General features: G+C 42.0%; 2 protein-coding genes across 2 annotated transcripts in view; one reads left to right on the forward strand and one right to left on the reverse strand.

Moving 5' to 3' along the window:
- The window catches only part of FAM196A (family with sequence similarity 196, member A), a 28,513-nt gene extending 26,429 nt beyond the window's left edge, over window positions 1-2,084 (reverse strand). The window contains exon 1 of the mRNA XM_010001869.1: window positions 901-2,084. Coding sequence (XP_010000171.1) covers window positions 901-2,084 — 1,184 coding nt within the window. The remainder of the gene's footprint in view (window positions 1-900) is intronic.
- DOCK1 (dedicator of cytokinesis 1) overlaps window positions 1-16,866 on the forward strand; it is a 298,906-nt gene that overhangs the window by 121,662 nt on the left and 160,378 nt on the right. The gene's annotated exons all lie outside the window — the stretch shown is intronic.

Genomic DNA, 16,866 nt, shown 5'->3' on the forward strand with positions numbered 1-16,866 from the left:
AAACGCGCTGCTTCATGTAACAAGCTGCTAGTTTCTAATTCTAAAATGCAGATTTCTTCTGACATTCATTTAATTACAGAAGTTATTTAAAACCACACAGACAGTGCACATACATTTTGAAGTGCATTCCTTGAGTAAAGACCAGTGAACTAAGGCAAGTAAGTCTGAAAAATGCTTGTTAAGATAACGTAAGAGGTGGCTTGAGCTGTGTAGGTGAAGACTAAAGGTTGTACTGTGTCACAGTAACTATTATTTTTAAAGCCTTATGGGTTGATTTAAGTAATCTATGTTAGAGATAAACAAGTTTCTTTATGCTCATGTTTGTCATGTGTAGGGCGATGTCAGTGCTTTAAGGAAGGACTTTGATAGGCAAGGTTTTCATTTAATTTCCTTCTGAAAGAAATATTAAAGATTCAGAAGGTGAAAGTAAACCAGGCAAGATTCATATGCCATTAATGGAATTATATGAAGAGTTGTAATAATATCCTTCAATCTTAAAAAGCTAAGTCTGTTACAGAATTAATGTTTTTCTGCTGCTTTTCATGCCGTGTGAGGTATTACAGTTAATGCAAGTTGCTGATGTGAAAGTGCCCTCTCTAATCCTGCTTGGAGAGCAGCTCATTCTGTGCTTGTTAGAAAAGCTAAAGGAAAAGATATTATAGGTCCTTCGTTAAATAACTGTGTAATTGCATCCTAGGACAAGCAGATACCGAATCTGTGAACGCTACTGGCAGGTTGCCCTTGAACTTGCTTGTAAAGCAGCCAGACTCGGTCTGCGTGCCCAGCGCCCGGTGCGCTGCAGGGAGCGCGGGGGCAAATTCACCTCAGCAAATTCAGGGCAGGGCTTGTGGGGAAAAGCATTTAAAACAGCTTGTACGTATTTTAAAAGCTGCTACTCACCCTTCTCTGTGAGCTTCTCCTTTCTCTAGCTCCTGTATGACACCCAACAACACCTTTATGGTTTCCTGACTAGAGCTGATCAAATTTTCCATCATCTGAAGCTGGGCTTTCAAGTCCACAACTTCGGTGTGAGGCACGATTTGTTGGCATTCCTTGCTGAGCGCCACGGCCGCCTGGCAGGGCTGGTTCCCCTCCATGGGCGCCACGTCGATCTGCAGGGTCTGCGGGCTGCACTCGGCGGGTCGGCACTGCGCCCGCAGCGGGCACGCCCAGGCATCTCCCGCCTGGGGCTGGACGCCGTTCAGCTGCACCCTCCTCTTTTTGTCCTCCTCGGCTGCCGGGCACGGCGCCCAGTCGCTCTCGGCCGCCAGGTCGGGCTGCGAGGCGTTGGAAGCGGCCGCTGGTGAATAAACGGAGGCCACTTCAGTCTTGAAAACCCTCCCGTGGAGGGGCTGCGCAGCCTCCTCGCTCCCCGGCCGCCCTGGCACCTGTTTCCCTCGGCTGGGCGGCCGGGCCGCCGCCGCCTCCTCGGCAGCGGGATCGGCTGAGTTCGGGAGAGGAAGAGGAGACTCTTTGGGAGGGCTGTGCAAATCACTGCCTGGCCAGGCCTCGGCGCCGTTGTCCCGAGATCCCGTGTTGGGGCGCTCGTGGATGTGGGAAATGAACTCCGCCGTCTGCAGGCTGCTGGCCTTCCTGCTCCACTGGATGGCCTCCCCTGAGCTCCTGCTGTCTTTGTCCTTGACGTCAAGTAGAAACCCGTTGTTTTGACCCTTAAAGGTGTCGCCGGTCGAGGCGCTTTTAAGTATATTCCCTTTTTTCCGGTCCAGAGGAAAAGTCTGGTAACACTTTTTAAGATCGGGGGAAGTCTGAACTCCTGTGCTCTTGGTGACGTTGGGTATCGACCTCCGGGCAGGCACCGTCATGTACTTGCGATACGCAGCTTTGTAGGAGAGGGCCTTGGCTTCCCTCTTGTCAGGATCCGGCGTGGTGGAGAGCTGCTTGTCCCGCTGCTCATTCTGGGCCTCGCAGATGTCCTTGAACCTCACCTGCAGGGCTTTGTTGCGTTTCTTAATCTGCCGGTTGGGATCCAGCGCGTATTTCATCTCCAGCGCCAGCGACGCTGCGGGTTCCACTTCGCTTTCCGAGGCGGTGAGTAAGCATTTGCTGGGCTCCTTACTCACCATGATGCCTGCGTGCAAAAAACAGGTCAAAAAGCCTCGTGTTACAACAGAAAAGCTACCCTTCTCCCCCCAGATTTGTGGTATCTGAGCTCCTTCCTCTGCTGTGACTGAAACAGCTGCCACTCGCAACCTTTTTTGCTTGATTCTCTTCTTAGTCCTTCAGGTTAAGACTTGTTTTGCTAGAAAGTTGCACTTTTTAATCCCTCTTTGTTAATGGGCTGAGGAGCGGGGCTCACCCTGTGTTTTGTGGCACCAGAAGTTGTTCCCAGACCCCATTTCAGGGGACGGTCACCACGGCTGTCACGCCAGAGCTGCTGGCTCAGCACTCACGTGGCCAGGGAATAAGGGCTCTCAAGAACTGAATCACCTGAATTCAGTTTATAGTTATTTAAAAATACAGGGAAAAACAAATGGCTTTCCACAAATCAAGTCTAGTTCACCGATCATCCTTAATGCTCCGTTAATGCAAATGTTTAGTAGCAAGAAGTGTCAAACTGGCGTGATTTTATGCCTTATGCTTGCTTACAAAACACATTTCTTCTTTGTAATGTGCTCTGCATCTTTGCAAGAAATTAATTGATCGGTAGAGGTGTCATTATTTGGATTTTTGACAAAAATGGGCTCCAGCTAAAAGCTGGGTACAGATTAATTATTATTAGCAACTGGTTGGTGCTCCCGTAAGTATAAAATTTATGAACTATTAAAGTTTGTGGAAGAAATCAGCAGTGCATCAATTAAGGTTTTGCTTCAAATGCAAACCAAGCCTTCACTAGAAGCAGTTATATGTCTTTATAATAGAACTTCTTATCCCAAAGGATCCTAAAGCACTAAAAAAGACCTCAGAACAACAAAAAAAAACCCACAACACAAACCCTATGATGATTCACAGAAATGACTTAATCTGCTATTGAAATATAAGCACCTCCTCAAGGATAAAAAGATGCCAACTGCTTAACACAGCATATAGCAAAAAAAAACCAAACCCAGGAGCTCTGTTGCTGCACAGATCGTGTGGGATCTGTAGTAGCTGGATAGTTAAGGCCTCGTTTTTACACCTCATTTCAAGTTGTCACTTTTGCTCTCCTATTGCATAGATTTCTCCCTAATGCTCAGATTTACTGAATTACCAAATTCTCACTTAATCCAATTATTCTGCGTGTATCTCCTGTTGAAACAGTGATGCACCCTTAGTACCCTCGGAGTACAATGCAAAACGAGTGAAGGGACTTGCAGGTGTGGTATTTAAAATACATTTTTAATTAAAATTTCTTAGTCTATTAAATAAAAAATGTGAAACTCTCTGAGAGTTAAGTGCTTCAATAGCATGTTTTATTAAGTCTACCCAGCAGCACAAGTGAGCGAATCCTTAATACTAGTCTATATTTAGTTTTAAAGAAACATAATGGAAAATTTCAATGGAAAATTGAATGTTTAAGGTTTTTTTAAAGTAATAGTAATATTTTCCAGAAGTTAGTTAGAAACAAAAATGTGCACAGCAGATGATTTGTGTCCTGTGGTGTTGGACTTGTGGGTTATGAAATTGCTTTCAAAAAAAAAAATCTCATGCAGATATGTCATTACTTTATTATTAGTAGTATTAGTATTATTATCTTTTACTTCCCTGGTCTCACTTATTTATGAACAGGTAACTGAAACACTCTAGAATCTGTGTAGTTTGCCTTTTTCTATCAAACTTGTCAGGTTCAGGTAGCGGTGAGTGAGCAGCAATCGTTTTAGAAGGGGAAGTTTCTATATAAAGCTGTGTGATGTGGTAGGAAGTCTGTAGAAGAAAGCAAAAAGAGGCAAGATGTGGGACAAAAATGTTCCATAATGGAATCTGAGATTGCTAGAGTGGTTTTCCAACTAGGTATGTATATACAGGTTTAGTATCTGATAGCAGGGTGACCAAGCCCCCTCTTTATTGGGGAAAATAGATTATAAAATGGAAATGCTACAGGGAAGACTGAAAATAAAATTGGAGTAGGGTGGTAAAATGATTTTCTGTGTTTTGTGTCTTTCTGGGGATGGGGGTGAGATCAGTTATTCCTTTGCCTTGAATACATGGTGTACAAATATAGAGAAATGTTTTTTGGGGGGGAGAAATACAAAAGCCAGGAACTTTTTGATCCAGTTGAAACAAAAACTAAGGAGTTGGTCATGCTTTGTGAGGACTATTAGTATCCTCCACTGGCTGTTTTTTAATTATAGTAATGTTTTCTGAGTGAAGTGATGCCTTTATATGAGAGACATTCTGTATTTAGACCCCCATTGGTTCATAGCTTTCAGAGATGGTGATGGTAGGAAGCACAGACAGACATCCATCCATCCTAGGAGTGGGATTTGGGAATACTCTAGTAGCAAGAATGTGAATGACAATTGGCTTTGATGGTCTTGAAGGTCTTTTTCAACCTCGATGATTCTGATTCTATAATAATGAAGTGTTTTATAAGATACAAACCTGATCCATTAACCTGCATTTGGACAGACATTAGCTTTAGAGCTAAAATATGTTGTAAAAACTACTGTGAAAACAAAAAAAAACCTGTGTACTTTCAGTAATGCAAAACTACTGGGAGCAAACACTCTGTAATAGTCTGGTAAATTAGTAAGTTTACCAAAAAAACCCTACACATAGTAACACAACAGCCATTAAATCCATTAGTTTTCAAATCTGCTGATGTGAATTCATGCCCTGCTAAGAAATTGTAGCAAGTAGGAAATGTTGCATTTACAAAGATGTGAAATGTTCAGTAATTACCTCTGCAAAAAGGGTACACATTTTTATCCACAAAAAGAAAAGGCTTCCAGAAACGGGTTGGTAGATCTGAAAGTTGTATCTTAAAAACTTCTTAGGATACCTCAAAGCTGTCAAAGTGAGTTTTCTGGCACTTGACAGTGGGATCCACGAATTAAAAATGTATCTTGAAGTATTGGCTTGATATTTTATGAGTGTCCCTCTGCTATGTCTCAGTCTTCTGGTTGTTTCAGGTACCACCTCAGTCCCATGGCCTTTGGGCTGCTGGATTGCTGGGTTTGTTTGGAATGACTTAATAGATGGAGTTAATGGAGTCCAATAACCCAAATAAACCAGGAGCCTGGTGATATTCTACACAATGGAAATAGATAAATGGGGCACTATATTCTGTGATTCAGTTAATTTTAAGTGTCTCTTTAATAGCCAATAAATTGATTCTTCAAAAATTTCTTGTCTCCCTTTCCCAATTGTGCAGGCCTGATTAATTTAGCTAATCTAGAGTCTTCTATTCCCACTAGTAGCTTGTACTAATAGTTTTATAGATGTCTGTGATTAAGAATGACAACAACCAAAAGAACTAAGTTTTTTTTAAGCCTTATTCAGATCTGAGTGTCTCCAAGGAGAGAACTATATGTGCACATTTGATAAGAGAATGGTTGAACCAACAGTTGATTGGTAGTGAACTAATTAACATGAAAGAATTTATTTAATACTTGTTTTGTTGCACTTTTGTTTTGAGCAAGGTTTTGACTCCAATTTTGGCTCACTTAGGCACTAGCATTTACAATGTGGTCTCCTGGGAGGCTTTGCTTAATTGTTCCACCTGTACTTGAGCTCAGCCTGTGCTGGAGGTGTGTCCTCTATCCACTGAAGTTGGTGCCAGCATTCCTGGTCATTTCCTGGGGAACATGAGCGTGTCGTGGGCACTGGACCTGCAGTAGCAGACTGGGAAAGAAAATCTTATATTGCTTTTCCTTGCCCCACACTGCTTATCTGTAATTCTGCTGCCCCTTTCTCAGCTTGGTGCTGTTCTCTGGAACACAAAGCAAGGCTGGAATATATAAACAGTGCAGCTGTGAAATGAGTAGAAACTCCAGGATTTCTGGATGCTGCTGAGATGGGGTTTCTTGGTTTGCATGAGCACTGCAGAGTTCATGGTTTGCTCTGTCAGGAAGCTAATGAAAGCTTTGAATTTGAATTTTAGTTGCAGATGACAACTAAATAAAGATTCTAGATTTAAACTTTTTGACTGTTGTTACTCTAAACGAGCCCTGATGGGATGAGATGATTTGATAAGCTACATACTTAAGTAATTAGAGAGCTTATTTATCAGCTTTTACCCTTGCTTTGTTGATAAACTTTTGGCTGATTACCCTTAAGCAGTGTTCCCTTATGTGAAATAAACTATTAAATAATAATAAAGTGATGCACAGAGAAGCCTTAAGTTAATACTGAATCTTTAGGGTAAGTTAAGGAAACCAACACCTTTATTATTTCAGGTTCTCCCTGGCATGTTCTATTCAATTTCAGTTCCCTGTTTATTGGTGCTGTCCAGATTTCTCCTCCTCAGTTCAGCACTGCAACAGGCATTTCTAGGTAGACTAATTTAATGTGATTCTCACCTCAAATCTGAGGAGCAAAGTGGGTCCCAACAGTCCTGCTTAAGTCTGTGTCAGCAGGTAAGGCTTAGGTACACAAGTAAATATTTGCAGAACTTCCACTCTTGATCCAGAACTCTGCAAAGTCACTGCTCTATAAGGTGAATTATAGTGTTGAATTTCCAGAGTGATTGGTTAAGGAGAAAGAAATGTGTGGCTTATTATCTAATGTAAGTTTTATTTCTGTTAGTTTTATAATACTGAAGGTCTCCTCAAAGACTAAATGTGTTAATCAGCGGAGTGGAGTTAAACTTCCTAAGTTTCAAATGCAGATGAAAGGCAGAGATTTCAGTCTCTGTATTTTCAGACCAAAGGCTTTAGAGATGCAGCTGCAAACTTCTCTGCACCTATTCAGAGCATGCAGGGTTTTTTTTGTGCACGTACGTAACAGCTTATAGGGAAAATCATTCCAGGGATTGCTTTAACATGGAAAGGAAGGCTTATTAATGATCTGCAGCATCTTTAGGCTTCTGAATATATTGAGGCTATACCTTCTCATGAGAAATCCCCACTGCCTCACATGCCATTTCAATATGTCTAAATATTATCATAAAATTTAATAATGCATCTTTGTGTTTCGAAAACTGTTTTATGTCTGTAAGTCATTTAGGAAGCACATACATAGAATAAAGCACATTTTTGTAACAAAAAATAGAAACTCGAAAGAAACTTGCATTTACTTCATCTGAACAAATACAGTCCTATGTTAACTCTAAATATACCATCATGTAAACCAGTGATAGCAACCTGAGAATCACTTACATGTAATCAAAATGTTTTTCTTAATGTTGAGTTCCATTGACTGCTTCTAATATCTCATTTCTTTGACTGTCAAACATTTTGACTCATTCATTTAGGAGTATTTTCAGTTTTTTTAAAAGGAATCCAATTGTTAGATTAACTGACCATGTTGTTATGATACAAACTTAAAAATCATATAGTAGTATCCTAAATATTAGGAAGCAGTGTCCAGTAAACCAAACTGTACTGATAAAAAGGTTGGAAAATAAGAAATATCTTAGTTACTAATTATTAATTGTTGGCAGAAACTCTTCCTGTGCGTTACAAATTTTTACTTGAGTTTTAATACACAAGTATGAGGATAAAATAGGACTTCTGGATAAAATCTAGGGTGCAGTGTGCCCAATTTTTTGTGGTGTAAAAAGTACTGATGCCTGTTCTGAGAAGCCCTTTCCCCAGTGTTATCTATTGACATACAAAACTGGTGTGGTAGACCAGTCTGTCTTCCTTTTACAAAAATTGTTCATGTAGAATAATAGAGTTAGCAGTGCTGGTAAATGTCAAACTAGTGGGTTTCTTTTTTAAAAAAAATCTGTTTTGAAGCCCTTAGGCATTGAACTTCAATGTTCTCTCGAACTTCTTTATTTATTGCTCAAGACTGAATCCATTCTTATTGCTGTATTTCTGTATTCTGTATTTTATCAAGCAGAGGGTGAATTACCCAAGCCTTATAATCTTCCAGTTGAGAGAAGCTTGCACCTCTTCAGAGAATTACAGAGCATTACTAGCATTTGCCTAAATTGGTTCTTTTCAGCCTGTGGTCAGGAGATACGTGGAGCTTTCTCACCAATGTTACTGCTTTGCATGCCAAAAAAGAAAACTCCTGTTTGCTCCCTAGGAAAATTACAGTTTGTGAAGGGGGCCTCTATTTATAAACTTAAAAAAGAAAAATGGAGAGGTACCACAGATTGAAACAAAGTCTGCTAACTTAGACTGATCCCTTATTTTTTTAGTTACGTTCTCCTGCAAAAAACAGCTGTGGGATGCATTATTTGGGAATAATGCATTGCTCTGTAAGCTACAAACATCTGGTAGAGTCATGATGGTTCTTAGGACCATTTCAAAAAATGGATCTATCGATCATGTAGTGTCAGTGATGACACATGATGGATTCATAATTGCCTTAAAAGTCTTCCTTTGAAATAAACATGATCATATGGCATTTGATTTGTCGTTTTTCCCCCCATCCACTGGCAGGCTCTGTAAGAGTAATGTATAAAAATGATATCCTAGCTAATGGCTGAGATAGACAATAAATGCCTTTAAATGCTCTTGCAAACTTGAGCTTTAGAACTAAGTGGTAAGAAATAAAATGTATGATTTAATAAGACTGTACGATTTTAGATAAAACAGGAATCTATTGTAGTATAAACTATTTACATTTTTCCTTACAAAATAAAACCATTTCCCTGAATGCACAAGCTGGTATATGCTATTTTCTATAATTTTGACATTTCTACTGTGCATTCTGAACACAAATTTTAATAACACTTGGGTTTTGTGGCTTCCTAGATTGTTCCATGCATAAAATTAAAAGGAATCCATCCAGCATGATAAAATTCAGTACAATTAGGGTTACTTTTCCCAGAATATGTTTGTGCAACTAATAGTAACTCTACCAGGAGATTTGCACTTGCATTAAAAACACTATAGACCCTTGTGGTCTGAGTTCATAACTCTGAAATTCATATTGCAACAAATGCAATGTCAAAAGATATTCCCTGTCAGTTCCTAGTGTTGGTATGATGTCAAGCATTAGTTAGGAGTTAGTGTACTGGAAAAAAATAACATCACTATTAAAAGAGCTCTGCTTCTTTTTCTTACTGTGCTGTGCAGCTATTGGTCCTCTGAAAATCTTGAGTGAAAGTTTATTAGCATTATTTTGACATGTAAATCTTGTTGGTTTTCAGCTGCTACTTGTGAAATAGGGATGCTGCTGAGGATGTGTTGCTAGGAGAATCACAAACAGTTCTGTTTATACTCCACTGTCTTCCAGGACTCCAAAAGCCAGTGTGCTTTCACTGGAAGGCTTTTTCGTTTTTATGGGACTTTGTGTTAAATAATTTAAATAGCAAGCTGTTAAAAACGAGCTTAAAGAGAGTTCCTTATCTGCCTTATCATGGAATAGTGGCTTTTAATTGCTCAGTAGTTCTTGTGGGTGTTCAAGAAAAAAGACAATGACCAAGTGGCGGGGGAAAAGCAGTTCTGTTCTTTAGCTTCAGTTAACAGGTTTGCAAAGACCTGAGAGGGTGATCTGGGTGCTAGGGACTGAGAACATGTCCAGGCTGCAAGCATCTACATCAACTACAGCTCATTTTCTTTTTCACCGCAGCTTTTCAGCTGTTGGGTTGAGTGAAGAAGAAAAATGAGGTGAGCAGGTTCCAACTCGGTGCTCTGGTCCTGGAAGGGCACTGCAGTGTGCTCCGGTGCAGTGCGTGGTGAGCAGATCAGCCCCTTCCCCTGGGAATGCAGATCATCTCATTGTATGGAAAATGTGTTGTGTAGTGTGTGTTGGAGCTTACTGCAAATGGGAGATGACAGATAGGAATTACTTTCCTGAGGTGGGTGGTTGTAAGGCATGGGAACATTGTCAGCTCTTTCTGCTTGGATTAGGGTTACGTGCAGACAAGCCTTTGGAGGGTGAGAAGTGGCACTAAATGCTGCTGGGTGATTAAGATCTAAAGCCTGACATCATTAGCAGGATATTAATTGGTGAATAATATCAGTCTAGGAGATTAGTATTTGCATGCTGGTGGTGTCAGCAGTCACCAGGAAATAAAGGCTGTGTAATTTTCACCTTCTTGAGGAGCACATTTGTGAACAGTTTCTGGTTTCAAGCAGGTTCTGGCTCTGCTGTAATTGTAAATGATCAGTGTAGAGTTAGACCTGTGCATGCTGGTGAGAGGAGGGCAGAAATCAGTTTGACTTTGGCTATAGCAAAGGTTCATACAAAAATGAGCATTGGTTACACAAAAAGTGTTGTTAGTAGAGCAAAAAGCTGTGTTTTAATTACTGAACTGCAAGTGAACAGTAGTACCTGATGTTGCAAAACTTCTTTCATAAAAGCTGGTCCTAGGATGCTTTTGAAATAAGTAATGTGATCGAAGAGGCAAACTGGTGTGAGGGGAGGGTCTGGAATTTGAACGTTGCTACTGATGCTCCAAAACTCAGTCTCAAGTTCTGATCAAGCATGAGGACTCTGGGAGAAGGTTCAGAGTTGATGGGTAGTACCAGAGCAAGTGGCTCATTCCAGGTCACTGGGGAAAGTGGTTTTGGTTTGGTGTGGGCAGAACTGCATGGAGAAGGAAGAGGGAAGCAATGAGAGTGGGGAGATGCTGAATAAACTGCTTCCAGGTTTTGTGGACCTGGGTCATTCTAGGATGTGTTGTGGTATGGATTATTAGGAAGTGTAATAAAGTAATGATTAGTGATCCTCTTAAAACAGTGTGCATGCCCCTCCTGCCTGTTGAAGTTACATTCTGCTGTCTGAAGCTGCAGGGTGGTGACTGAGAAGTCCCCTGACGTTACCCAGGATCGTTGCAGATGCTCTAGGCACCAGCACTCCCTGCTAGACAGAGAATCTGCATCACGGTTGTGGCGGTGCTGGGTGTTTGTTCTATCACAAAGTGTGAATGTAAGAATGTAACACGTTATTCTCACCACCATGCTCAGCTAGGACCACCTAAAATACACAGATTCATCTTGATTTCAGCAACTTAGGCTCAGTCAACAGAATCGATCTGTATTATCAGTGTTACCAGCAGTTCAAGCATAATTTCTGCTGAATTACTCTTCAGCATTGGGATGCTTTATCTGTCTCTTTGTCAGCTCCTTGGAGGTGTTGCTGTGTTTTTTATTTCTCAGTGGCCTTGATGCACAAAAATGTATTAAACTGATCCACGAAGTAAATTTCTTTACTTGGGGTTATCTCCCAATTCATTTCTTGTAGGAGAGAATAATGAATAGAATAAAATGGGTGTGAACAACCAGTTACTAATGATCTGAGGGATAGATTTGGCTTGCTCTAGATTTTTTCTGAGCCATATATAAATGCACAAACATTATTGATTTCACTGAATTGCCTCCTTCTCCTTCCTCTCCCAAGGAGAGCGAGAAGTAACTAACCTGAACAAAATGACTTTTCATGTTGCTAACTTTAAAATACAGTCCTGAATTTACACACCTGATTAAGGGCTTTTGTATTGAGCATCACAGAGGGTCTGGTTCAGTTTTTAAGAGTCATTTACACCGTGGTTGGGCTGTATCACTTGCACCAGATTCGACCTCCTGACTTGTTCCAAGCAGTGGCATCACTATTCTGGTGTGAGCGTTGGCTGCTGTGGTTTTCCAGGGTATTACCTGTGCCCAAAGTGTCCTATTTAAAGCTGGTTTCAGCTGTACCCACCCACGCTGTGGTCACAGTGGTGGGCTGTCATGCCTGTGTTTTGCTCCCTGTGTCTCACTGAAATTTAACGAGATGACTTAGTCCCGTGGAAGTGGGATGGAAGTATTTAAATTGTGTATGTCTTGCCATTCTGGTCAAAGTGGGGCCTAAATACAAACTGACAGTTTTTAATGGATTGGAAATGGTGCTGGACATTTTTAGGAGAACAAAGGTTTTACAGCTTGAAGTGCTGTGACTTGTTTTCTAGGTCTGTCTCTGGTGTGACTGCATTACTGCCTAGGTGTCTGCGTTTTTCCTGGAGGTTAAAAGAGAATGAAGAGGTGAGCAAGGGCAAGCATCAATCAAACAGGGAAAGGGAGGAAGAGCCCAAAACAAGTAAATCCTTCTTTGTAAGGTTTTGATACTTCCTCCTCACTTAGACCATGTGGAATGATCTGCCTTCGCTTCTGTTTTTAAGATGATTTAATTTAGTAACTCCGAGGGCTTTATTTACAAGCCTGCTGTAGCCATCATGGGCAGGCAAACATAACCCAGACCACTCTCTTGTCTTCCTCATGAATGTCAGAAGCATAAGTTAAGGTGGGGTTTTGCCAGTATGTCAGTACAAATAATAAGGAATTCCTGTAAAATGGATGTGAAAGTACAAATAGAAAAAGCCCTTAGATGGTATAGACTGATACAAATAAAGAAGTGAATGGTCTCTCTGGAGATGGGCAGAACACTTCAGCTTTGCATCTGAAGGAGCAGGATGTCCAAGTAGAAATCAGTACAGGAGAAAAGCATCCTACAGCACACGTACTGGTGCTAGGAAAGGACCATGCAGCTGATGCAGGCAGCGCCTCCAGATAGAAGTTTGCAGAGGGTTTCCACACTGCTCTTACACTGTAAGAAGCCAGCGTGCCAGGCCAGGTGCTGTTTCTGCACATCTTGTTAAATCAGGTGCAAAAGCCACGTGCATACATGGAATTTGCTCCACCGTATAACTGCATTTTTAGCCTGTTTAGTGAAACTCTAGTGCTTGATGAGGATTTTAGGAATCAAACAGGGTAGGGTTCCTGCAGGGAAAGCCAGTGCAGTGAATGGTGTATCTAAGACTGCTGTAGTCCTCCATGGAAATGTTCCTTTGTCTTCTGCTCTCCTGAACATGAACGGGTGAATACTTTGGTTTGGTTTGCTTCTAAGTATTCAAATATTCTTTTACTAGCTGTAGTTTCTAGCTTTGAAAATTAATCCTAATGTCTCATTTTGGGTATCAGAAATGTCTGTGTAATTTGGCTGCTTTTTGCCACACAGGTGAATTTGTAACATGTAGATGAGCATGTTGTGGGCAAGCATGTTATTTGTTACACATGACCACTCCAGTCTGTCTTTTTCGGTTGCTGCAGCCTCAGATACGTTTAGCCATAGCCACACAGCTTTTGGGAGACATTTAGCACACTGTTTTGATAGGGGCTGAGTGAGGCCAAGTGATCAGCCAAGCACAGGGACTGGGGAATCTGACACGTGGTAGGGCAAAGCTCCAGCACTTGCCAGTAAAGACAGAAATCTCTTGTAATTGATAGATTAAGTTCAGATCTGCACCCAAATATAGTTGGGCTTCAAGGCCTTCAGTCCCAGGGCTTTGAAATCCATTTCTCTTTAATTCAGACTGGGAAAACAGCCCTTATTCTTCCACACTTCTCTGTGTTGAAATCAGTGGATTTGGCTGGGGAAAATTATTATTGGAGTAAAACCAGGCCTAGTGTCTTTCTGTTACTGAAGGGGGAAGAAAACAAGCAGAGAGGAGGACACTTAGAGTTGCTGTTTGTCACTGAATTGTTATTCTTATAACTGATTCTCTTCGCCTTTGAGACATGTACTTAAATGTAGATTGGGAGAATGTGAAGGGACTGATCACCCTGACACTGCACTATGCAACTGCAGAGACAAGTTGAACTATCTTTGAGAGAATGAAGGGACCAGCAGAGAGGCTGTTTTCAGCCTGATGTAGTAAAATCGTAGCAAATAGACTTCAGAGTGGGCATGTGCCACTAAAATAAGAGAATGCTCTGATCACATTTGGTGTGGTCAATAATAATTTAAAATGGAAAGTCAGTTCCTAGTGAGTCTACCTGTCTGCTCATAGGTTATACAGGCTTTTCTGAGCAGAAGAAAAGCACTGCTTTTTCAGAAGGCTGAATATGGAACTCCCACTGAATTCATGACTCAGATATTTTTTTCTAAATATGCTCGTGGTCTCATTTCCTTAAAGCCTATTTAATTTGCAAAGTGATTAATAAAGATATAAAGGAGTATTGTGCTATAAAATAGATTTGTTGCTTACATCTTTTCTAATATCTCGCACAAATCTTCAGCACTCTTTAAAATAGTGGCTGTCATAAAGCAAAATATAAGACCTCTTTAATAGCTAGTTTAAATAAGCATCTGAATTTTTTATGCTCTCAAATATTCTAGATCTACTGTAATTTCCTCAACTATGCATGAATGATGTGATTACACATCCTCGGTTCTCCCTGTCCAAGATGCAGTGGTTGGATAAGGAGCTGCCTTGAGGTATCCCAGCTCAGCAGCTTGGTGGAGGTATCCTTGTGTTTTAGGCAAGCTAATAGGTTTTCCTGGCTTTCACTACCATGTTGGTCACTGCAAAGGACTGGGTTGGTTTTAAATTCTCTAGAATAGGCTAAATTACACATTAGAGTTAGTACCTCATTGTCACTTGTGCAAGCTGTTGTTGAGTTTGGATTTCCAGGTAACCTAACGGGATGCTGAGGTGACCAGTAGTGTTTGGTCCCTGGCAGTGCACGGCAGGAGGATGATGCACACCCTGGGATGCAGCTCCTGCAGGCTCCTGGGCTCCTTTGCCAGATTTTCCTTCCAGGTGTTAATCTCCATTGAACTTAGCTACTTCCTTGTATTTCTTCCTTGTTCCCCTCTACATTCATTACATATGCTTTGTCTCTCGTGCAGAAATCCTTGTCAGTGAAATGGTTAACTGGGGGGTGAAATGCAGTGATGATCTTAAGATCTTGTTTGTGAGCTTAATCAGTAGAAGGTGCATTGAACATTAAGTGCTGTCCCTCTTGATAAGTAACTAACACTTTCTTTCATGGTGCTGTTTGCCCAGCTGGTTTTTTATGTGTCAGTCTGGGGAAAGGCACTGATTTCACTCAGGATTAGATTTATTTTGAGCGTCTTGTTAAAAAAATCTACATCATTCATAACGATGGAGTCCTAAAGAACACATTTGTCATCAAGGGCATCATGATGTCCTCACCCAAGAAAAAAGTAAGGTTATTTAGCACCAGCCTTTCCCATTGAGCTCATTCTGTGAAGGCAGGAGCTTTGACTGCAACAGCCCCTCAAACTCCGGGGCAGTAATTTCATTTTACAACTGTTCAGCATGAGTATTTGGATTAGCAATAAAAAAAACCTGCTGAAACCAGTGACTGTATGCCATCCCTGTATGGAATACAAACCTCCAGGTGATAAATCAGTAATATCTGAGCACTGAGATATTTTCCTCTGAGCTGCTTTTGTATGCTTTTATAATGCTAGAAAAAAATAATAATCTAGGTTTTTACTTGAGCTGTTATTTGTACTTGAGGAGAACAGCATTAGGGTAGTAAAGAAGGGCAGGAAGGAGCAGACTGGTGGAACACCAATGGGCTCCACACCACAAGTGAGGAAATCTGTCACTCTCTATGCTTGTCATATTTCTACTCCAGCTATGTTTGCTTGAGATCTTACATTAAATTATTCTGAGCGTATGGCTAGGACAGTTGCATGTCATGTGAGATTTATTTCTTTATTAGCTTAGTAGTTTTTCATCTAGCAGCTGGATTTTAACCTTGATACATGCAGCATTCCTGACAGCCCTGCAAATAGGAACAGTAATCACGGGGAAGCACTTAAACTGGGAATTAATTCCCTGCGCTTATATTGGACGTGACCTGCTCCTGGTTTGTCTTTTATTACTGCTTTCCAGCAGAAAAACTGTGGTTCTCGGAGGCTGGGGAAATAAAAAAGGATCTTCCCAAACTTCCCACTCGTAGAGCCTAATGAGTTAAATTTCCCTCTGAGATGTTTGTGCGGGATTTTAGCTGCTTAGACAAGGTCAAACGCAACTGCTCCATTACCTATTCTGAGTCGTGGCGGGGGGGGGGTTGGGGCACAGCTCCTTTGGGACAGACCCCTGGGGAGATGGTGACATCAGCAGAGAACGCATTCTCTGCTTTCAACATTGCAAGATGTCCCCTTATTTTGCTCGGGCTTGCCACCCCCCCGCCTCTCCCCAGCAGCTCCCAGCCGGCTGCAGCCCCCCCTGCGTCCCCCTCGCTGCTGTAACTCCGTGTAAACACGGCATTAAGTGCAGACGTTGAGGTCACAGGAGAGGATTTTTTTACTACCAGTAGGAAGGCCAGGTTGGAAATGCAAAGCGCGGGGAGCTCTGGATGCCTCGCAAGGTGCTGTGCCTTTGGTGCTGGATCCGCGCTGCCTTTTGTCCCGTTCGCCTCATGCGGTTTCGTGGCATCTCCAATTGAAATGTGGTTGATGGTGGGGACGGGGGGGGGGTGCAATGATGTGTTCAATCGGGAGCAGCACTGCTTCTCGGTAGTAACACTTCACAGAAAAGCAGCAGCTTCAGCCCCTGACCGGGATTTTTGGGGTTGGTTTTTATATATACCGGGAGTTACGGGCTGAACACGTCCAGTGTTCTCCCATGGCCATGAAGTGCGGGCACTTCCTTAGGGGCTGCCTCGGACTTCCCAGTGCCGAAGTTAATAACAGGGGTAGCTCCTCACAAGCAACCGGGAAAAACTAAAGCACTTGGTGCACCTGCCCCCAAATCCTCCAGCTACACCTCTCCCCTACCCGGGCAGCGCTAGAAGAGACGCCGGGAGCTTTTCGAGAAGAAAAGGGCGCTTTGGGTGTGATATTAGTGATAATGTCTCCTTAGCTGTCAGGAAAGTTACTGGATGCCATCGCCGTGCCCAGGCAGGCAGCTCCGCTATTGCATAACGCTCCGGCTGCCGCGCTGCTCTCTGCTCATCCCTGGGAACTTTTCATCGGGGAAAAAAAAAGCAGGGACCTGGGTATTTTTAGGACTCCTCGCCCAAGGAGGGGTGGGGGGCGAGGCAGCCCCTCTGAGCTGGCTGGTGGTGGGGG

The sequence above is a fragment of the Chaetura pelagica genome, unplaced genomic scaffold (genome assembly GCF_000747805.2).
Source record: "Chaetura pelagica isolate M959 unplaced genomic scaffold, ChaPel_1.0 scaffold477, whole genome shotgun sequence".
Taxonomy (NCBI): Eukaryota; Metazoa; Chordata; class Aves; order Apodiformes; family Apodidae; genus Chaetura; species Chaetura pelagica.